The following is a 24,162-nucleotide window of genomic DNA, read 5'->3' as shown; positions in this document are numbered from 1 at the left end:
ATTACATTACATTACATTACATTACTTGTTAGACGCTTTTATCTAAAGCGACTTACATACATTCAGTACTGTGGACAATCCCCACAGGAGCAATTTGGGGTGAAGTGTCTTGCCCAGGGACACAACGACATGCTGACTGCAGTGGATATAAGTCAACCAGTGGAGACTCTAGGCCTAAAAAACTTTTTTATTATTGGGATGAGTTGTGTCACACACAAACAAACACACACTCTCAAGCTATTTCAAGCTTTTCCCTGTTGAGCCAGTGAAGTCGAGCTAAATCTGTAGGAGCGGAGGTGGATTGAGTTACATGAGAAGCACATGCCACTATCGCAAAGTTTCAGGATCACCACCGTCCACTGCAACACGATTTCTCTCAGAAGCTGGCACAAGTTGATAATCCAAACTTAAAGTAGGTACTCTGATGCCCTAACATGTATGTACCTGATATTCTGCTTGATAAGTGTCTGTCTGACTGCTGAGAAAAAACATTGTTAACAGCTGAAGGTGATGAGTAATGTTGACCTCTGTGGTGAATTTCACTTGTTTTAATACGTTATTTGAGTATGAGATAATAAATGGTTAAAAGCTTCTAATGCATTCATTAACAAACTATTTAAAGTTACCAGATGAAGCTTGGCATTGCTGTTGGAATTTAAATTATTGTGTTTTGAGTTTTAGGAGCAATTCATAGAGTTCAAAAGTGTCTTAAGCTTTGGTCAATGTGTTTTATAGAAACTAGAATGTCAGCAGTTATCTGAAGCACATACAAACTGATTACTAATGTGTATTGCTCATTACGAACTAAAATACAATAATATGAAAAAGAAACATCTATTGTATTACTTCGATTGATTATTATGGGGCTCCCTTAAGGTGGGGTGCTGTAATATTTTGCAAGAGTTTGCGTTTGAGTTGTGAAATGCACACTGTACAGGTGACCTGATACATCAAAGTAAACTATCATTGAGTGAAAGTGAAATGTTACCGTTTAAGGAACTGACTCTGATTTCAAAATAGGCTTTGAAAGTACTACAATTTTCCCATGCTTGTTTATACGGGACATCTAACACATATTGTGGGTTTGTGTGTGTGTTTCAGATGGTGATACTCGATGTCTTAATAATAGGGGGTGGCCCTCATGCCTTGACCCTTGCCACCTTGCTATCCCACCCTGACCCTGATCCAAAATCAGACCCTGGACATGTCTCACCCCTCTCCCTCTCCCTCTCGGACCCTGCGAGGGCTCAGACAAACTCAGAGACATCCAACAACAAACGCTGCAGAGGCAAGAAGAAGAAGAGGGCAACAGCAGGTAACTGCTTGACCTCACTTACTAAATCCTATCAGATACAATTTTAGATTATGAGATCAAGTTTCTGAATTAAGAAGATGCACTGCTCTTCGTCCCACAATACAGTAAACGGAATGTTTTTTTTACTTTGTGTACACATTTTTGTCAGTTAGTCATTCTCTCTTATGTTGTTGTAATATTTATAATTTATTTTAGTTTTTCATAATTTTGACTAATTATTTCCTCCAGTCATCATTTTAAATGTAAGTTCCAATCATAAGTATTGGTATGATACCTAAATGTTAAATGGCTGAGTGTAAAACAAATAGTTTTGAATTAACCTGAAATTCAGAACAAATTGTCATTGTTTCACTTCTTTCATTCATTAAAATTGAATCATAGTCGTCAGGTGTTGAATCAGAGGTCTGGAACCAGAAACCAGGTTACCTTACAAATAAAACACAACATGTGTCACTACTCTACTTCTGCATTTTAACTTGCATGAAATTAACAAAGATAAAACACACTTCTGCTTCCCTTTTTGCTCTGGGGCTTCCCTATTAAGTTCATATGTCCTTTGGCAGGCCTGACATTTGAGGAGTGCCTAGCAAAGTCAACACTAGGGAGGGCCGATTGCCCCCCGCTGAGTCTCAGAGTGGTAGATTCCTATGGGGAGTGGACCACTCTGTGGGAGAGCCAATTCACAACTCTGAACATCCCTCACCTGCGCTCACACACACTGGTGCACACAGACCCTCTCAATAAGGTATAAACACTATCAACTTACCCTGAAGTAAAACAAGGAAAGTGCGTCTACAGTATGATAATTAATACATATGTGTATGTTGTTGTTGTTGTTTTTTGTCAGAAAGCACTGCAGGAGTTTGTTTTAAAGTTGGACCGTTCAGCAGAGCTTCACAGTCTTCCAGACCAAGTTTATATTCTGGATGAAAATGCATTTTTTAATGATATGAGGCTCGGCAAGAAGGAGAGGAAACGTCTCAACATCGCCTCAACACTGAAAAAGAGTTTGTCCTTGAGTCTGCCAGGAACCAAACTAAGTGTGGATTTCTTTAAAGATCAGGTTAGCAACACAGAGTATTTGTGTGTGTTCTGCATGCAATGTTTAATGTTAACATGTTTCTTTATTGAATAAAAGCAATCCCAAAAGCATGCATACAACTTTGTTGTTTAGAATTTGCTTTATGCTTGTTTGTAGTTTCTCTTAACTAATTTGGAAATCTTGAGTAAAAACAAAGGGGATTGTGGCTGAGTACAATGCTCAGGAGAAAGTTTTGAGAGATGGACTAACACTGGTTTGGGTCACAGCATGAGCAAATAGCAATCTGATAATTGCTATTTGCTGAATTGTTAAGTGGGTGGTTGTGAACCTGCAGGTGGAAAGATACAACTTGGACAAAGTGCTGGTGAAAGGAACAGTGGAGTACATCAGCCCTGTGCTGGATGACGAGGAAAAGGGGGAAGAAGAGACCGAGTGGATGAAAGAGGGTGATGACATAAGAGTGACCGAGAGGAAAAAAGTAAAATATTTTGTTGTCAAACTTCAAGAAGGCATCAAACTTACAGCCCGCCAGGTCGTTATGGCTACAGGTCCAACCCGCGCCCAGATGGCAAACATCCCTTCATGGGTGAAAAGCATCGGAGAGAGCTACCCAGAGGAGCGTCTGCAACACACTGTGCACCTGATGCACCACCTGTCATCTGCTAAGCAAAAACTTAAAGATGATGAGAGACAGAATGAGGCTTTTCACTCTCAAGGTAAGTCAGCTCTCTTCTGAGGGTTATGCAACATTACAACAATACAGAAAAGCTTTGCAGGGAAACAATGTTTTAGCATTTAGGATTCAATAATACATTGCTTTCACCTGAGGTTACCATGCTTCTACATGCTTCATTTCATATTTGATCCCCAGTCTCTGCTGCAACACTTTCCTTTACAAGTACTGTGTGTGTGTCTAGAATTGTGTGTAGTGTGTGAGGCAGGGCAGAGAGTAATGGTAGTTGGTGGAGGTCTGACCAGCGCTCATGTCGTCTCAATTGCTCTGCAGCAAGGTGCCAGCCATGTGACATGGGTTATGAGGAAGCACCTCCAGGTCTAGTGACAGTGTGAAACTGCATGTAGAACAACTACAACTGAAAATATACCTGACTTCCTCCAGCACAGGTATCAGTCTTGATTATGTATTCCGCAGTTGAAGCAGTTTGATGTGGGCGATGTGGAGAGCTTGGTGGGCCGTTACTCCCACGTGGAGCACGGCATCAAGATGGACGGCCAGGCCTACCTACGGCAGTTCTATAATGAACGCAGTCTCCACAAACGGCTGGCTATGATTCGCCAGGCAAGAAAAGGAGGGGCCGTTACCCCCGAGGCCTACATCCACCTACAGCCATTCATCCTGAGTGGACGGGTGGACGTGAAGACTTACTGTCAGGTAAAGGTGCATCCCAAAGGGTGTACGATTAAAGGTGTAGTGAATTTGAGAAGGTAAGGTGAGGTTAATGGAGGGTTTTTACCTGAATCTCATGTAACTTTCCAGGTGAGTGAAGCCAGCTGGTGCTACAGGAGCCAGGCGTGGAGTCTGTCCCTCAGCACCGGGGCCCACTGGTCTGGAGATATGATCTGGCTAGCCACCGGCTGCAAACTTGATGTCAAACAGGACCCGCTGCTTTCTGAGGTGATGAAGGAATTCCCCGTTCAGGTAGGTTGGGCAATCAAATGTGTATGTAATGTAGGTTTAGGATCAAAATACAATTACAAAATGATTAAAATGACCCAAAGGACGGCGACATACGAGCGATGTATGTATGTATTAATGAGGTCATTTTCCACGGTGTAAACTTAACAAGGCGACATTAATAGATGCATTAATTGTTTCGGGTTTGTTTGTCCTCTCATGAAGGTGATAGACGGTTGGCCGTGCATATCAGAAAGCTTAAAGTGGACTGAAGGCTGCCCGCTCTACCTGATGGGGCAGTACACTGCTCTTCAGGTTGGTCTTCAACAGAGAGTTTTGGTGATCAAAAATAGTGTCACCAACAATCTATCCCAATTTTTTTACAATGTTTTTTCCCCTGTACAGGTTGGACCACATGCAGTAAACCTTGCCGGTGGTCAGGCTGCAAGCATTCGAATCGCCAAAGACATCATGCGGGGTCAGAAACAGCACCATGCTGATGCTTCTGAACTGAGTGGGGAGAAATCAAAAACTGAAGAATATATCCAACAGATGCAGGGCCTATTATGGCTTTAGTGTTAGACCAAAGAATATTAAAACAATTCTTGAATACTTTAATGATGCTGTAAAACTGACTTTGTTTTTGGGAACTATCACACCATTCAAATAAACACATGTTCATCTTTAATGGCTGAATCCAAATTATTTAACATTAATTTGAGTTACGTTTACAAAATCTATACAGCGTTTTGTGTTTCTCAACCATCTGGGTTATATTAGCGTTCACAATATGGCAAAACTATTTATTTTTTCTTAGCCAATAGGGGTTTGTATGTTATTCATATTAAGTCAGTGGGAAATGTGATTATGGGCAATACAATTCAAATTGACTCGGAGATTTAGACATGTCGGGGATTGTTTGTTAAAATAAGTCAACGTTGGTGTTTTGTAAAGACTAATTTGTTCTGATGGACATTATTATAAGCTTCTTACCTTTCACCCCATGTGGAAACATATGTAGCCACGCCCCCTACCAGTCTGTCTTCCGCATTGTAAGCCTACCTGAGAGAGTGCAGTCACTCACAACAACTACTGGCTGTTTTGAGATTTCGCCATTAAAACCCACACAGTAAAACAACCAGAACAGTGTTGTGTTCTTACATTAAGGTAGGTGGGTGTGTTTGCAATATATAACTTTAACGTTGGCAGGAATGTTAAAACATGATGGTGGTGCTCGTGTCTGGAGATTCATAACAAAAGGCTTACGGTTATATAATGCATAAATATATAAGCAAATAAAATGCCGCAAATAAAAGGCATCACGCATTAGAAAATACATATTTAATTTGTAAGAAGTAGGCTATGGACTCGGGACTACAGTTACTACAACAGCAGCAGTCAGACGACTTTCTTTGAGATCAGAGCTGTTTCAGCCGAAGATCCTATCAGTGCAAAGGATCGGAAGTAACGAAGATGGATATACACAAATCCGGCAAATATTTCTGAAATGAATGTAGGGAACGTTTTGCAGCAGCAGATCAGAGATCAGCTGACCACCGGCTGATCAGATCAGCTGACTGCTGCTGTCAGGTCGGCTGGTCTGCAGCTCTGAGCTCATTTGCCAAGAAGAGTAACTTCTATTAACACTGGGAAACCCCTGTGCTTGCATAACATTTCCTGTTATTTTGTCATCATCGTGTTACTTTGCAGTATTTGATTTTGGGGAATTTTGCTTTTGACAGTTGCTGTTCTCATTCTGCTTTGTATCACAAACTTGTCAAAAGCAATAATATCAGAAGATATAACGTTACATTTCTAATCAAATGTCTTCAAAACAGTTTCAAGATGTTTTGAAGACATTTGATAAATTGTATTGCCTCTTCTTCAAAATTATAAAGAAAAGCTTGTGGACAAGAACAAATCTGTACTTTTTGCCTCAAAACAACCCTTTTATTGTGTCCATGAATTCCTTTTATTCTCATTGTATCCTTTTTTTATTGAAATTCTCATATTTTATGATTTTGCAGTGACTATTGGTTCATTTTCCCGGCAAAATGGATGTCAGGAGAGTGGAAAAGACAGTTTTGAGTGTGGAACAGTCAGAGGGAGTCGGTGCTTGTGTCCGCAGAAGCATTGGTAGAAAAGAGGTATTTTTTTATGAAGGTCTATCTGTAAACCCAACATCTATTACATTTGTCTCCATCCATTGAGAGGTATCCTCAGTTGCTATCCAAATGTGTGATATTGGGTTATATAAATACAAATTAACTTGACATGTAGGCCTAAGTGTAAATTGACAGTCAAACCTTTCTGCTAAAGATTCATCACACACATTATCGCAATTGAAATTATACTATACATATTTTGTTTCAGCTGAGGAACCTAGATCCTTTTCTGATGTTGGATGAGTTCAGAGTGAGCAAGCCGGCAGGTTTTCCAGACCATCCTCACAGAGGATTTGAGACGGTAAGAATATGAAGACAATACAGACATTAACAAGATAAATATAAAAAAAAACATACATATAAAACGTATAATAACAGCTAAAACAATTACTCCATTAATCAATTGAGAGACAGGAAGGAAACCTTTTTTGTTGATAATTGATCTCAATTATAAGTTAGCCATATGTTACAGAGGTTTCTTGAGGGGCTCTGCCTTAGCAAAAGTGAGGGTCTTAGAATAGATGTTGTTTTATGATGTTAAGATGTTAAAGCCCTCTTGATGGTAGCAAAAACAGCAAACATTTCCAAGTTTCAGCTTCTTAACTGAATGAATTTGCTCCTGAGAATACAACCGTCACAAAAGAGAATCTAACTACAGTGGGACATTCCAATAAAGCACAACTTTGTCCTTTTACCTAAAAATAAAATAAATAAGAGAATTATACTTAACCCTAAAACAAAAGTAGGAGCATAAGAGCAGGAGCACAGGACCAACTGAGGCTGAGGAGTGCAGTTCCTACTTTGATCACTAGATGGCGACAACAGGACAGAGCCCAGGAAGCCACAGTCCTCCTGTTAAGCCCTGAGCCTGTTTTTCAGGTCTCAGGCTCGAAAATGACATTCCCAGAACAAATGACTATAACTTCCCTTCTAAAAGGGTTAAATTAATAATCTTTTTTCTCAAAGCAATGATAAACCTGTGAGTTGGATGTAGAAAAGTCAGAATCAATATCGATTTATTTTAATTTTAAAGTAAATTCAGATTGAACATAGTAAAAAAATATTACTTATAGTGAAAACCACCCTTGGATGATGGGTTAGTAGACTAAAAGCTTTAGGAATCCAAACTATAACATATAATAAGTACCCTGTATCAAGATTGATGCAAAACAAGTGATATTTTACCTTTTTAGAGAGGTTTAGCAAAATAAAACCCACTTCTGGGGTCATTTGGGTGGATTTGCCATATCTCTGGCCCCCCTCAGTCGATTTTGATGATTGACACCTCTTTTGAACCGTTAGAGCCAATAGAAAAATCCACCTACACGTTACCATTGAGGAGTGAGAGTGATGCGCACGCAGTTTGCCCAAAACCGGAAGCTGGGTTGTAGCTCTCACACACAGGGACATGAAATCTGTTTTTGACAAAAATGGAATGATGGATTATCAGTAATCATTTCAAAGTGACACAGACACATTGGATTAACCTTCAGCAGCGTTTATATGCGTTTTAATGCCATTGAACACAACTATTGATCAGAAAAACAGCAAAGGTAAGACATATTTGCCGTTTTGGCTCAGTAAAGCTACGTTGTGTGTTGTCTTGGTTTGCCTTCGCTGGCTGAGTTTTGGTCGCACAGTGATGATACTTATACTTCTAGAATCGGTGGAATCTCAGCTTTAATCTGATATCTTGTTTGTGCAGATCCGATAAGTAATAAAGTATTTCTGTGCTAAGTGCGTTAGCATTTTCGCTCAGGGCTAATTCAGAGGATTGGTATTATCCTTGTGTTTTGTTTAGCTAAAAATGGTTCATATCGTCAGTTAGCTGAGTTTCTTCCCGGTAAGTGGGTATGACACATTAAAGGTAGGGTAGGTACATTTGAGAAACCGGCTCGAGATCGCTAGAATTTGAAAATACACAACCGGAGAAAATCTGCCACTTCCTTATAGAGCCCAGGGGCGTTGCCTGGACTTGAAAACATTCGGGGCTTAGCCCACAGTGGCAGCGGCACTACAGTGGCATTTTTTACTGCAACACACCCCACACACAGTACACCCGCGACTGTTACAATGAAGGCTCGATAATCAGCTCACGGCATATAGGCAGGGGTAAAGTGGTATTTTTTATGAGTGGGGGGCTCACCTCCTCTAGGGGGGTCCGGGGGGATGCTCCCCCGGGAAGATTTTTTTTTTAAATATTGAAGTTAAAAGCATCAATCTGGTGCACTTTGAGAGCAACATGAAGAGATCTATGGATACCTTTCTCAACACCCATATGAAGCAGAACTGTAAACAGATGTACTTTTTCTTTATGGATATTTTACTAATCACTCCCCTTTTAAACTCTATTCTTGTTTTACTGCCATATAGTATTTCATAACTGTTTTTCCTTTATTCTCTTATTTTTTGTATAACTATAATGATCATATGAAGGTGTGCCGCGGAAATAATCTTTTGAATAATTTGTGACCAAACCGTTTGAGACCCACTGAGATAACTTAGACTAAAGTTATGTATCTAAACACTCAGAGAGTCCTTTAGCTCACCTGAGTCTCCCAGTCTGAGAGGAGAGGACTCTCCTCCAGCTTCTTGTGGAACAAACAGCTCCTTATGTCCGTTAGTGCAGCTCGCTAACCAGATGCTAACAACACGGTCCATGCTGGCACGGGTCCCTCCCTCCCTCTCTCTCTCTCTATCACACTAAATGCGCTATTGCCACACACACACAGAGCCGAGCTTGAATGACACAAGCACACGTTTATTTCCATGCAACTCTCTGATTGGTCTGGTGTCGTGCCTCTGTTGCATTCACTGAACACGGGAAATTACAGTGCTGCCGTCCTCTCTTGTGTCATGATGAGGTTCACGTAAATTATTATTGAGGGAGAATTGTCCGGGGCTACAGTAAAAACATTCGGGGCTAAAGCCCCGGATGCCCAGGCCAGGCGACGCCACTGATAGAGCCCCTCCTCCAACACACACGAACGTGCACATGACCAATGAGGGCACGAGATAAGTTTGTGCACAGATGGAAGGCTGACAGGCAGGTAGGCCATCCAGTTATTTTAGCCGGGCCGGCTAAAATGATTGGTCGTACTTTTTACAGTTCTCCGGCTTCCACAGATGACATTTTTTTATGGATTTTTTGTCAAAGCACTTAAGATATTCATTGCTATCGGGATGTTAAGAGCATTCCATGGAATATAACAAAAAGTGTATCTCGAGCCGGTTTCTCAAACGTACCTACCCTACCTTTAATAGGTTGTTAAATGTTAAGAAGCCCTGAGACACAGTTTCCTGAAACAGCGGGGGCTATGGGGCTTAAAGGCCCTTAAGGCCCTGACACACCAGGCAGTCACCAGAGAACTCGCCGACACCCGACACCGACAGTTCCATCGACGAGTTCTCCTGCATCTTGGCCGTGTGTCGCACTGGAAATCACCGCAAAGACTTCAGCCGAGCACGTACGAACTGCGCATGCGTGAGTGGCTATAACTCTCCTTACCAGCAGGCGGCGGTAGTGTGTATTCGTCATTCAAAATAGGCAACAACCGGAAGACAGAGAAGAAGAACAGACTGATATAAACAAACAAATAGCGTGTGCGTTCCATTTTCACTCTCGTCCATCGAAAACATGTTTTAGAATATAAAAATACATGAATGATGAAATGAGCACATAAAGTGCAGACATACTATAAAATCACAGTTAATAGACCTGCATCTGATGATCGCAGTGTTCTGGCGGGTGTGTAGTTTATTGAGTCAGCAATGTAATAATGGCCACTTCTTGCTAAATTTACGATGAGATGAAAAACCGGACTTGACCAAACAAATCACGGAGCTCTCAGCAGAGGACAGCCGGGGACGCTCCCGCCGATATCAGAGATGTCCCTGCTATGTGTGGGAGGTAAGAGAGGACATTTAAGGGCTATGTTTGATGTCTTTAAGTATCACCTGCTGGTGTTTAGCTGCTGTCCTGTGCCTTAAATCGTTTGTTTACGTCCCTCACTTCCGTTTCGCTTCTCATTTGCTAGCTGAACAGCTGATCAGAGTGGTTTCTTGGCCCGATAGCTTGTGTGTAAGGGCCTTTACACACCAGGCCGATATCGGCCGTCTTGGGTTGTCTGGGGACAACGCGTTCCTTGTCGCCCAAAGTAAATTTGGTGTGTCCCGAACCCTCGGCCGTGACACGCCTTATTTGGCCTTTCACGGTCGACACCCGGCCGATTCAACATGTTGAATCGGCCGGGTGTCGGACACAAGCTATCGGGCCAAGAAACCACTCTGATCAGCTGTTCAGCTAGCAAATGAGAAGCGAAACGGAAGTGAGGGACGTAAACAAACGATTTAAGGCACAGGACAGCAGCTAAACACCAGCAGGTGATACTTAAAGACATCAAACATAGCCCTTAAATGTCCTCTCTTACCACCCACACATAGCAGGGACATCTCTGATATCGGCAGGAGCGTCCCCGGCTGTCCTCTGCTGAGAGCTCCGTGATTTGTTTGGTCAAGTCCGGTTTTATATTTCATCGTAAATTTAGCAAGAAGTGGCCATTATTACATTGCTGACTCAATAAACTACACACCCGCCAGAACACTGCGGTCATCAGATGCAGGTCTATTAACTGTGATTTTATAGTATGTCTGCACTTTATGTGCTCATTTCATCATTCATGTATTTTTATATTCTAAAACATGTTTTCGATGGACGAGAGTGAAAATGGAACGCACACGCTATTTGTTTGTTTATATCAGTCTGTTCTTCTTCTCTGTCTTCCGGTTGTTGCCTATTTTGAATGACAAATACACACTACCGCCGCCTGCTGGTAAGGAGTAGAGATGGCAAATCCGGATCCTTTTACGGACTCAGGGTCTTCTGAGTCAGTCATTGAAGAGATCCGGATCATACGAGTCATTTGAGTCATATGAGTCAGCATCACCAAGACCGTAGAAATCCTATTGGTGAAACCGAAAAGTTGTTGCATTTCACGAGCATATTATTATTCCATATATTTTGAATATATATATATTTGTGTATATATATATATATATATATACATGTAATATCTGCATGTATATTTTCTATTTCGACATGTATATTTTATATTTTATTTTATTTTTCTTTCTATTCTTGTATATTTTGTAGTTTTGTTTTATTGTAAAATGCCTTTTATGCTGCTGTAACAACAACAATTTCCCAATTTGGGATCAATAAAGTACTATCTATCTATCTATCTATTAAACTGACGTTATATTAACCTCCGCTACACAGTGTATTTTGCTTTAATAAAAAATGTTGATCACAAAAAAAAGGGTTATTTTGCGATTTGGCAAATCTGAGTCTGCTGTTGACTCGTGCATGAGGACGAGTCTGCTGGATCTCTGGATCTGCTGCTATATACGGCTCCGAGTCCGCACGAGTCTGCTCTGCTGTGTGTTGCAGAACAGTGAGTCAGGATTTGCGAATCTGAGTCTGCTGTTGACTCGTACATGAGGACGAGTCTGCTGGATCTCTGGATCTGCTGCTATATGGTTACGGCTCCGAGTCCGCACGAGTCTGCTCTGCTGTGTGTTGCACAGCGAGTCAGGATTTGCGAATCTGCGAGTCTGCGAGTCTGCTGTTGATAGCGCGGGAGCCGGGTGCTGGAGGAGGGGCTATGATCGTGCACATGACGAGTATGGATCTCTGGATCTGCTATGCTATTACGGTTAGGAGCCGTCGGCTCCTCTGAGTCCCCACGAGTCTGCAGGAAGTTTCACTGATCCGTGTCCCCTCCCCTGAGCCAAACGATAACTTCTGGCAGGCAGCTATCCTGTATACTTGCTAAAGGGTAGGCAGATGGACTGGGGTACGTTGTAATGTGATTTTACATGTTATAAAGAGAGTAGCGAGTGACGCAATTTATAGTTTTAATTTGTACGTCACACCAAGTGTGGGACTCAAGGACTCGGGTTAATGGAGAGGGGAGACTCGTCACGACCAACTCATTTCTAGGATCCGGGTTAATGATCCGGATGAATCAGGACTCGCCCATCTCTAGTAAGGAGAGTTATTGCCACTCACGCATGCGCAGTTCGTACGTGCTCGGCTGAAGTCTTTGCGGTGATTTCCAGTGCGACACACGGCCAAGACGCAGGAGAACTCGTCGATGGAACTGTTGGTGTCGGGTGTCGGCGAGTTCTCTGGTGACTGCCTGGTGTGTCAGGGCCTTAACAGGTTATTCCAATAACACACCTGCTGAGGGACAGGGGCAGCCACCTAATCTGTATTCAAATAGTTGTTAGTGTGGCCCTTTATGAGTTGGGTTTATATATTTCATTAAAAATTGCCAGAAATATTAAGTACTGCTAAGTTTCCATGACTTTTAGCTTTTTTAAATTTCATGCCAGATTTAAGAATATGGTGGAAAGTTAATTGTTGATTATGTCTATGACAGGAAAGTAATTATGGTAGCTGGATACAAGTTCTGAATGTGAGATTTGTTTTAGTGTTAGCTGTTCATTTCTCTTAGGCTCTTCTTGTTCGTTGAATTAACAATTTTAAGACATTATTTGGTAGCACTATTTGTATTTAACAGACTTATTTGTCAATGAATAATTACAATTAAAACCATTATCTAACATGGAAAATGTTCACTTATTTAAAAATGTAAAAAGCTGATTTTACCTGACTTCTCAGAATGACCTTTTCTTCAAGCTACCCTAATCACTGTCCAGATGCTGTTCTCAGTCATAAAACCACATATCACCAGAATCTGCCTTCATCTTAACCGCAGTGAAGTTTGTTTTGTTTTGGCTTTGATATTCAGATCAAGCAGCGTCTTCTTCCTCAGTTTCTCTGTCTGCAGTCAGAGGACGGGTCGCTCAGATCCGAGCCCTCACTCTAAACCACAGGGTTTCACTTTGGGAACTTCAATAAATGACTGTTTGAATGACACAACCCCAATGGTAGTTATTTAAAAAGCTATTAACAAGTTACTGCCCTTGTGTGGTACACTTTTATTTTATTCAGATGTGTCATGATTTTACAAAACTATTTTATTATAAGATAATTGAAGTTCATGTCATGTTTCAGAGCAACATTAACATCAATGCAGCATTGAGTAACTAAGCTGAATTAATAGGACACATCTTCTTTTTTTGTTTGATTTTTGTCCACCTTTAATTTGATTTTCAAAAGAATCTGCAGTTTTGGAAACTCTTGTATTTTTCAAATAGCTTTTATAAAACGGACAAGTCAAATCAAGCAATCTGATTGGTTCTTAGCCGTGATATACTGAGCGTATACCACGGGTAGAATTGTAAGTTACTTTTCACAACAAGTCAGTATCCCTCCGCGTCTGAGAAAAACAGTATACAGTCAGTTTGAAAAGCAATTCAAACTGGAACAAGAAAGCAGCGGAGAAGTAACAGGGCAGAAACCCTCCTTTTTACGCAGCGGCCCAGACATAGACATCAAACGGCAAAAACATATTCAGTGTGCAGTTCCTTTGGCATTAGGGCAGGGATATTTAGATACTTTCCAAGGTTTGACATAATGAATTGTGCTACTTTTAAAGCAAGCAACGATATTTTCAAATCTGTAATCAAAAAGGTCCGCAAAAACATTTAAGATTAATTTCGACCTCCGGGGGGGGGGGGGGGTCTTACTATGGAGGAGTGGATTGAGGAGTGAGAGTGCCTATCTCCAGAACAAAAAGCACCTAAACGACGACATGTAGAGCTACGTGAAGAGCAGGTAGTAGACCAACTGGAAAAGTATCACCATTCAAAAGCTTTCTGATGCGGGTCTTGAAACAAAGCAGATCAATTATGACCGTTAGTGGCCACAGGTGCGAAAGCTCTCTCCAGAGCTACTGGAAGCCGAATCTCGGGGACCGGAAAAAGTGGAGCAATATTCTCGCCACGCCAAGCAACAGCCTAGAACAACCTCAGCCTATAACCACGTAAGCCATTCTACTGATGCTGGACAGTTTTTCAGTGGGTGCACAATAAACGGCAACATACACATTAATGTAAATAAATAGCCAAATAATGGATCAACGCTCTCTGTCTAATATGTTCGCTAGCTGTTGTTAGTGTTGTTGCATAGCAACCACCTCGCACTATGTTTCGTGCAGAAGGCAACAGAGGGACTATTTTATTTTGAACATCATTATTTACTAATAACAACTATTTAAATTAGAGTGTGTATTTTTCTTTCATATTGCCACACTTGGTAACCGTTTTATAAAAGCAATAGCTCACGACAGGCCGTGGTATATGGCCATTATATCACAGTTAAGGGGCGTGGTTCGGCCCGACGCGAAGCGGACAACCCCCTTAATTAACCCCCTTAATTAACCCCCTTAATTATATCACGTGACCCAGTGTCTCCAAATTAATCTAGCATAGTATTATACTGGATAAGTATGGCACACATTTTATTAGATTTTGGGGCACCTTTTATTTTACATAAATATTTGTATACAAAAGGATTAGGATGAAGTAATCCAATTTGACTGGTGACAGCTTCACTGTTGTGATTCATCACCTTCATTCACTGGCAGCTATTTTTGGCAAAACATACTCTATAACAAACTACACAACATTTAGCAGCTAAAGATCAATATATTTCCTTCAGGATTTGTGTGAGCAAAGTGAAGTGAGAAATTAGTTTAATTAATAATAATTTAGTCAAAGTTCTGAGGCCCCGCCAAATCAATTATTGCTGCTTTTACCAATTATAAAAATTGATTTTGAACATTCGTTTATACGTTAAGTTATTATGATGATCTAGATTTAGTGTTAGAGAATATTTTATTAAATTACTTTTTAATTTTGGGCACTAAAAGAATGGAAAGCATAACAACTTGCTCCTATTCTGACTTCCACTCCACTAGCCTCTCTGTGAACCATGTAGGGATAAGGTTGTTTTTGAAAATAGCTCATTAATAAATGTATCACTTTTTAAGCATATGCTGTTTATTAAATGAACCACACACAAGCCTGTTTTACAAATTATAGTTTATCTCTGGACTGTTGAATAAGCAGTAATTCTTCCACTAAATTGTTGAATAGTGGTGATGTGGCAGGTTGTATAAAGTCGAACTTAGAAAACACAGATATTGTCCTTAAATTGCCAGAAGTTCTTCCAAGTGTATTTGAGTTGGCAGATACAACTTATATCTCCCAGTGTGGGTGGACAGGAATATGCTATACTCCCAGCATGCCTTTCAGCAGGTGTGTTTGCTCACACTCACATGACTTTTGAAATCCCACAGCTGTGGAGACAGATCACAGGCAGCTCGCTGCAGGGGCCCGAGCTTTCCTCCCTTACACAGATGTTCACCTTTCGAACCCATGACCCATCACTCAGCACTTCTCTTCCTGTCCAGTCTGACCACTGGAGCCGTGAAACAAGCGCTTTTAGAGTCAGAGCAGCACTCGTTTATAAAGTCGTGTCCTGAGTTAATAACACCTGGAACGTTATATTTCACTCACTGTGAAGAAACATCAATTACTTGATGTCAAATAAGCCGTCGAAATCAGATTAACAAAATTGAAAAATGTCTCCATTCTTCACATTAGTTTTGAAGCATATCTTGAGTTATCTGTATAAAGCAATATGAGGCTTTATGTTACATATGTTGTCTTTTTTTAAACAGGTAACATATGTTTTAGAGGGGATCACGGCCCATGAAGACTTCTGTGGTCATTCAGGACGACTGAAAGCTGGAGACCTGCAAGTACAACTTCACTTTTTGATATATATTTGTTAAAGGTTTTTTTTTGGACTCTTATTTTTTGTTGAGACAAATATTGACAAAGCATTTATGTATGCACTGTAAATCACACTCTTAGCTTAGCACAAATACTAGAAACAAGGGGTAACAGCTAGCCTGTAGGAAAAAACAACAACCTAAAAACACCTCTTAAGCTCATCAATCTATATCTTGTTTGAATTTGTACTAAAAGGAAAGTGTGAAATGACAATTTATATAACATGCCAGTTAGTGAGCTGAGAAATATTTTCTTTTTCAGAAATTACATAATTTATCACTCAGTTATATATATATCAGTCTGATCCTGTAATAGTAAATGTGCTCATCAGCTTGAAGCATTCAGTTTACTTGTTTTTAACATGGACTGAAAAAGCAGAACAAGACTTAAGCCCATTGGCTTACAAATCCCCACAAACTCATTACATATGCATCAAAATGTTGTGCACTCACACTAATTGGATATTATACCCTGTGGGCTGTTTCCTGTGTTTTTAAAGCAGTAAAGTTAAGAACACACACACACACACACACACACACACACACACACACACACACACACACACACATACACACACACACACACACACACACACACACACACACACACACACACACACACACACACACACACACACACACACACACACACACACACACACACACACACACACACACACACACACACACACACACACAGGCTGCTGACTCAGCTTCAATCTGCAGCAGAGGGTTCAGTCAGTTCAGCTGAATTTGCTGTAGCCCACCATGTGCACCCTCTGGTGTCTTAACGTGACGTTGAAGCTGCAGATGCTCAAACCGCCGCCTGCCTGTCCTTTACGGAAAGCTCAAACACTGTCTTCAATTAAAACTGTAAAAGAAGTGGTGAGCATGGCAAAGCAACAAAGAAAATGTGATTTCTCAGTTAATGTTTGAATTAAATCCACATCTGTATATCAATTTCCTGAAGGGAAACAAATTCAACTTCTGACAATAGTTTTCTATGCTGAGAAAGGTGGCTGAAAAAAGCAAATGTTTCTTAAAAATGTAAAACCTGTTGGATTTGGAAGCATAATTAAATTACAAGCTGTATCAACATTTTTATATTTAATGACAATCTTCATTTTTTCATACACAAGGTTCATCTTAACGGGACTGTATGTACCCAAACTAAAGTCAAACTACTTGGATATTATATAATATAAGATGCTTTAACTGTATTTTGAACCACTGATCAGGGCTGACTCTCTTCTCTGGTTTATTCCCTCTTGTATTGTGCACGTTTTATTATCCAGTCATTCCCAAGCACGAAGCAATAAAGTAAACCAAATAGCATGATGAACAGTCACGGATGAATAATCAGTGGGCAGCTGCATTAAAGCTTGACAGTGGACATTTCCAGCCGGGCTAAAGGAGAAGCAGAAGCTGTTAAACTAAACTTTATAATTCATCCACTTTGTTTCAAATCAATACCTGAATTCTGCTCCATGTTTTCAAATCTCTTTAATATATTATTATTTTCAGAAGCCAATCAAACCCAAAAAAATATCTATTTTATTGCTAGAAAATCACTTATAATCGCTAGTCTTACTTTGAACTCTGATCTGGTAGTTTTGGACCCTATATTATGTTATGTATATTAACGCTGGAAACCAAATGGATACAAAGCAAACAAGTGCAATACAAAAGGATAAATGTTATACATCAATAATAATCATTCATTATGTATTAATTCATAATTTTAGTGTTCAGTCCAACACAAAGAGAAGAAAAGTATTATTTTATCTTCGCAAAAAAAGTCTCATAAATCCTCATCACATCTTCTGTAATCTGCCAATCTACAATACACCTGCCTTTCTGTAACAGACTTAAGGCCATCTATCCAATAGTTGTCAAGACATTTCACCTAACCTGAAAAAGCCAAACTGGTGGTGTATGTGTGACATTTTTTATTGTGTCTTTGGGATATTTGAAATATGTCAACTTGCTTGCCAGTGGATGACTGCAGGGCGGGGGGTGGTCCATGCTGAGATGCCCGTGTCAGAGGAGCCGGTGGTGGGCTTACAGCTGTGGGTGAACCTGCCAAGTAGAGACAAGATGGTGGAACCAGCATACCAGGAGCTGAAAGGCTCACAGATCCCCAAACGCAGCAAGGGAGGAGTCACAGTGGCTGTGATATCTGGAGAAGCTTTAGGAGCAAAAGTGTGTGAGTGTGTATGTGTGTCTTTATACTTTACCCACAGGTTGTAGCATAATTAGTTGAAGCCCCAGACAGACGAGCACTAAACATGATGTCTGTACCGCTAGCTGTTGATCTCATGGTGATTGTGCATTTTGCTGGATGTCATAGCCACAAGTTAACCAACTGTGTGTGTGTGTGTGTGTGTGTGTGTGTGTGTGTGTGTGTGTGTGTGTGTGTGTGTGTGTGTGTGTGTGTGTGTGTGTGTGTGTGTGTGTGTGTGTGTGTGTGTGTGTGTGTGTGTGTGTGTGTGTGTGTGTGTGTGTGTGTGTGTGTGTGTGTGTGTGTGTGTGTGTGTGTGTGTGTGTGTGTGTGTGTGTGTGTGTGTGTGTGTGAGAAAGCCTGTTAACCACACTATTTGGTCAGTGTGAGAAGTGTCTGGTTGAAAAGAGGAAACTGCAAATGAGGAGCAGATTGTCCTGCTGGCCTGAGCTTGCGTGTTTGTGTGTGTCATTAAAACTTTTGGGTTTAACACAGGTTATGGAACTCAAGTCACCTGCTGCTGCTCTAAAAGTCACATATCTATGTGTTTCTTTATATTTCTTTATAATTTAATATATTAAAACTCATATTACCATAATTTGTTGTCGCCAGACATCGGCAAACTAAACGTAATATTTGATTCCCAAGGGGTGTTACACAAAGTGGAGTAGCACTTTGCGTGCAAAAATAAGCTGTCACGGTGACGAATCAATATATCTGTGAACTAGTGTTTGTTTTTACCATCAGAAATGGAAGATACAAGGTGTTTTTACTCACTTGAATTTCTGAAAAAACATTTGAATAAAAACATACATTTTCCATACGTGTTCAAGCCCTATAAGGAGAATATGTGGTAGAAGCATCAAAGTAAGCTTTTTTTTCTTTAACCTCACAGTCTAAGGTGAACACAAGGACACCGACCTTGTACCTGGACTTCAAAATGCAGACCGATGCCCTTCATGTGCAGCCAGTCCCCTCAGGTAAGAGAAAAACATTTTTAGAAAAACCACAGTGGTTCTGTAAATGGTTTGCTAATTAAAAAAGTGCCTAAGTGGTCTGTTAGGAGGCTTACACAACAACATTTCATGGTTGCTTCGGGCTCTGACTAATCTTCATCTATCCCTCCTCATTTTTTGCTGTCTGTGCTCTGAAATGTCCTCGCCATGAGACGACCCTGTCTGCCACTAAACTCTATTAAATGTTGTCCACTTGTGGCAAGCAACAGAACAATGTGAGATACTTGGAAATATAAAATGGAAATAAAACAAATTTATTTTTGTTTTTGATTATCTTTGCTTCAAATACTAAATATAAAACACTCTCCTTTCAGTTTACTCATGAAAGGCAACTTTTCTGAATACAATTTCTCAAATGAGAAACATTTCTGTCACTGCCCTGCCTACAGTGAGTGCTACATTTCACTTCACAAAGTTCACTAAACCTCATTTTCAAACCTCAACACACACCCTTATACTGTTTATACTACTTTTGCTGTTTGTATGCATGATGTATTCACATGTTTGGCACATAAACACTCAGACATTTTGGGCAGATGACAGAATGAATATGACATGAGAGCATATGGCAATCTTTCTCCGTAACTGCTCAGTTTAATTTTGATGATGATTGTGTGTTGGACAGGATGGACTACATTCATCTACACGCTATCAGGATCTATTCATGTTGGTAAGTGTTGTCTGTTTAATGTTCTGCTGAAATAAAGGCTCACTAAATATTATTTTTATCTGAACTTTGCAACATTAAGGTGTATTTCCTGTATATGTCTCATATAACGCCACAATTCAGATGTACTGTATATAAGAGGAAGAAGAAATAACTAATAAACCGGGTGAGAGCAACATTATTCTTCTTGTTGGATATGTTCACTCCTTTATTTTCAAACACTCCTTCACTTCCCTCCCTGCTCTTCCTGCTGCCATATCTACGTTGCAAATATGCGTGTGATCTCAGTCCAGTCACAACTTCTCTTCTACGTTCAGCCAGAAGAACCATGTGTTACGCTTTAAAGCTTGATGGGTTCATAGATCACTCCACCTCAATCTGAAATGTACCCAACATCACTGGAGAAATGATCATGCTACTGTATAAAATATGACCATCTCAGAGTTTGGCTTCATATCAATCACCATACCGGCATGTTAGAACTACGCCCTGGTTTGTGTTGCTGTCTGAAACAATACTGTGAAATACTGCATGTCCTGCTCCTTGGACGCCATAGTGTGATTAGGGAGTTCCCCTTCGCATGAGAACAAACCCTTTGTTTTCATGCAGAAGTCCCCTTTTTAATATTCTTTCATACCATTTCATTATGGTTTGATTACTTTCCAGCGTTACACTGCAGGATTTCTCAGACTGGTTATTGTTGTCAGATGTTTTAATGACACGAGAGGATGAATTTGGCTTCAAACATTAAAGACCTTTTTTGAATGTTAAGTCTTCAACTAGACATGTAGTCCGGCCAAATCGGGCCCAGCTGGCTTTGGTAGATGCATCGACCGCACATGGAAGTGTCTGGATTTCTCAGCGTTTGATGTCAGCAGTGTCTGTAATGTCTGTCGTGTCTGTATATTTCTATTGAACTCAGTGGTTTTGTTATGCAACATACACCTGTTGTAGTCAGAAATTGTTTGTGAAACTATTCTTTCCGTTGCATTTTTCATCTTAAAAGCAGCACGAAAGCTAGTTTTGGAATATTAAACAGTAATGCCAGAAGATTTGTCCTCTCATTTCCTTCTTGAGGACATAAAAAACAGCTCAAAAGCCACAAAACTCATGAATTCTCATAAATGACATGGTGATTGTCAGGGGTTTTCCCCAACATGACTCAGAATTGAACATAAAGAATTATCCCAGCTTGACAGTGCGTTGGAATTAACAGTAATATGTAGTGCGGGATCATAGGGTCTATCTAATTTTGCAATATTGACATCCTCTACGTCATGTTTGAGTTGTTTCAGCCCGGGGAAATGAAGTGGAACAATTACACTTTCTTAATAATGATTCATGTCATTATGAAGGAAAGTCAAACAGAAATCATTGTATCTTTTAAAGAATCATGAAGCTGAAACCCTGAAAACTAAAGCATTCCTGTCTAAATGCAAGTGGTAGAGAAATATCTCTTTTTAAAAACCTAAACTGAAAAACCCTGTGTCCTGCCAAATTACAGTAAAAGATGTTTAAAATGAACAATAAGGACAAAACGTTGAACTTTTCTTGTCTTAAGGCCCAGATGAGGAGCAGCAGAAGGTGGAGCCTCATCACACCGTAGTGTTTGCAGATGGGGACTGCGTCAAAGTTCAAAATAAGGTGAGAGATTAACAGTATTTTCTCATTTCTTTCCAAAATGCCTACCTTTGTAAGCTGAAATATTGTCTGTTGTTCATCATATTTAGGGTTTTACGGATGGTTTTTGTTTGGTCAATTACTTAATGCCCTCCTTTTGCTGATTTTTGGTCTCCCCGGTTTTCTCTTGCCTGCTCTTGCCTTCGTCTGTACATTGCTGTTTTAGTCTGTGTTCTTCTAATTAGTGTCTACAGTGTGCCTATTGAGCCGTGTTGAGCGACGTGGGTCAAGCCCCGATCTAGCCCCTCTCTCTCACTGTCTAATGGGTGCTGTAAAAACTACACTGGGCATGCTCAGAGTCTTTTTCTATTCACCATCACCATAGGGGCACTGTGCTGGCATACCTACCAAACGTCATCTCATAATTCAGAGAGCTGATTGGCTGTAAGTACGTGTGCCGCGAAAAGTGTAGTTTTCACCCTGTAGTGAAGAGGAGACGAGAGAGAGCGGCGTATAGCGATTAAAATCAATAAAACGGAAAGAAAATGAATGCAGTTGACCAACTACTGCAGCTTTGGTAAGTTCATTTGATGTCATATATTTTGTTGATCTTCTGTGTTTTGCCTATAGGCTATTGCTCTGCTGGATCGATTGATATTGTGACCTCTGTGATGAGTGTCTGTGTTTTCCTTATACCCGGACAGAGTTCCACAGAATGTGAAAATATATAGTGTTTCAGAATAAAACAAATATTGTGTTTTTTTTATTTAAAAGACATTTTTATTTATTTTTTCTTTAATCCTCTTGTGAGGTCACACATTCTTCTTCAGACCTTGTGGGATCTCTAGGAAATGACAAATGGAAGTCATTCCACTTCTCACACAGACAAAGATAATAGCACTGTTTCTTATTTCCTCCTCAGGGCTCGGAAGTGTCCCATTTTGTGCTGATCGCTGGAGAACCAATCAAAGAGCCTGTGGTACAACACGGTAAGCCATTTGCGTTATTCCTTCCATGTTGGCAACATGTCACTGCACAAAAGAGTTGCTTGAATATGTGTAGGTAGTGACAAACAAAGCAGCTGTAATTTAATATTTTCATATGTCTTGTGTGGCATTCAGGTCCGTTTGTAATGACCACAGAAGAAGAGATCACACAGGCTATCAAAGACTACCAGACTGGCAGAAACGGCTTTGAGAGGGCCGTAAACTGGAGGTCCAAGATCAGAGATGCTTTCTGAACATATCCCGTTGCAATCTTGTCACTGCAGCCTTACCTGTTTGTTGCTATGGATATATATCTTTGTAAAGATATTTAATTTGAGGTGTTGTTACCGTGGGTATATATCTTTCTTCTGTGTGTGCTTACAGGACATTTAGTACTTTCCATCATCCACTATAACATGTCCAAGGGCTTCATGGACTATTGTTTGCACAGTAGAAGTTTAGCCCCCTCCCCTTGTAAAATATAGATTTTATTGAAAATGTGCTTCTAACTGCTCCCCACCCTCTCGTTAAGCTTCACTACATTTTCCGACTGCTGTTTGAAAGCTGTTATGCAATACTTTTATATATTGTTGTGAAGATAATTTAACATATTATTATGTATAAGTGTGAAGGTTTTTACATCAACTAATCTGATGTTTGATGACACATTTATGTACCACATTAATATGTGTCTTGCTGCAAAAGTTTAAAAAAAATCACTTTCATTGACCAATTGAAGTTATTGTAAAATCATTTTCTTTGCACGTTTCATAACGATTGTTACCTTAAAAAAAACTTGACTTTGCAGCCAACAGAAAAGCAGCTGTTCCTCTTTTGCGTACATATAATAAATATTGTTCCAATATTCCCTCCTGTAAGTGTTTTGTAGATGTTCCTTTGCAGATTACATTCTCAGTCAGATGGGCAAGTGGGTGGGGTGTCGGTGAGACCGGGGTGGTGCTGGCATCTGATTTCCCCTCACACGTTACAGAAGTCTGGATCACATTTAAAACACATGTTACTGCCCTTCGACTGTGTGCGGTTTGGCAACTCCGGAGGAAAAGCCACTGATACAGGGGTTTAACAGGCCAGGGGACTTGATCACTTGACAATCGACAATTACAAATGACAGGCGGGAACACACAAGCAAATAAAAAGGCGTGCTTTGAGGCTGCAGGACCAGCAGCAGTGGGAAAAACAAAGGCATACACCAAGACAGACATACTAGCTTCTCGTAGCTTCTTCAGAATTAGCTCACATCTTAGAAGAAGGAGTTGTGTGGTTTTGCACCTCGGTCAACCACAGTAGTATTTGGAGAACTGGGAAGTGACAGGAAAGGTTTAACAAATTGAAACCACTGAAATCAGCAGTCTTTTTTGAGAAGGATATATAGAGAAGAAACACAGAGGAATTAGTTTGGATCATAGTTCAGGCCTTCAATCCATTCTGACATAAGAGAGTGTGCCTTTAGGAAGTCCTCAAGAGATCTTGACTTTTTCTGAGGTAATGTTCAGCTTCTGACTTGTAGTGGCTACGTTATTTAACTGGACACCTCAGGTTCTGCATCAAAGCTTCTGCAGTAAGAGGTGCATGTTTTAAAGCCTCTTAAACCTCCTCCATTTGGCTCGTGGGCGTCTGGGTTGCTGTCACAGGTTACGTCTGGCTTGGATGCACACACACACACACACACACACACACACACACACACACACACACACACACACACACAC

The 24,162-nt window shown here is 40.4% G+C and overlaps 2 protein-coding genes across 2 annotated transcripts; both read left to right on the top strand.

The window, feature by feature from the left end:
- Positions 1-359: 359 nt before the first annotated feature.
- On the top strand, positions 360-4,678 carry zgc:113276 (uncharacterized protein LOC553748 homolog). Its single transcript, XM_034116724.1, has 10 exons — positions 360-412; positions 1,102-1,315; positions 1,879-2,060; positions 2,163-2,378; positions 2,692-3,073; positions 3,275-3,408; positions 3,508-3,747; positions 3,853-4,014; positions 4,216-4,305; positions 4,396-4,678. Exons 2-10 carry the CDS (start codon positions 1,102-1,104, stop codon positions 4,564-4,566), a joined length of 1,791 nt encoding a protein of 596 aa, XP_033972615.1. The 5' UTR covers positions 360-412; the 3' UTR covers positions 4,567-4,678.
- Positions 4,679-5,038: 360 nt separating this feature from the next.
- On the top strand, positions 5,039-23,300 carry pir (pirin). Its single transcript, XM_034117070.1, has 10 exons — positions 5,039-5,157; positions 6,018-6,137; positions 6,364-6,456; positions 15,809-15,889; positions 17,918-18,124; positions 19,039-19,123; positions 19,785-19,829; positions 21,388-21,470; positions 22,369-22,435; positions 22,568-23,300. The coding sequence occupies exons 2-10, from the start codon at positions 6,045-6,047 to the stop codon at positions 22,684-22,686; spliced, it is 873 nt and encodes a 290-aa protein (XP_033972961.1). The 5' UTR covers positions 5,039-5,157; positions 6,018-6,044; the 3' UTR covers positions 22,687-23,300.
- Positions 23,301-24,162: the final 862 nt, after the last annotated feature.

The sequence above is a fragment of the Trematomus bernacchii genome, unplaced genomic scaffold, assembly GCF_902827165.1.
Source record: "Trematomus bernacchii unplaced genomic scaffold, fTreBer1.1, whole genome shotgun sequence".
NCBI classification, from domain to species: domain Eukaryota; kingdom Metazoa; phylum Chordata; class Actinopteri; order Perciformes; family Nototheniidae; genus Trematomus; species Trematomus bernacchii.
This window is presented reverse-complemented; position numbering and strand designations above follow the sequence as displayed.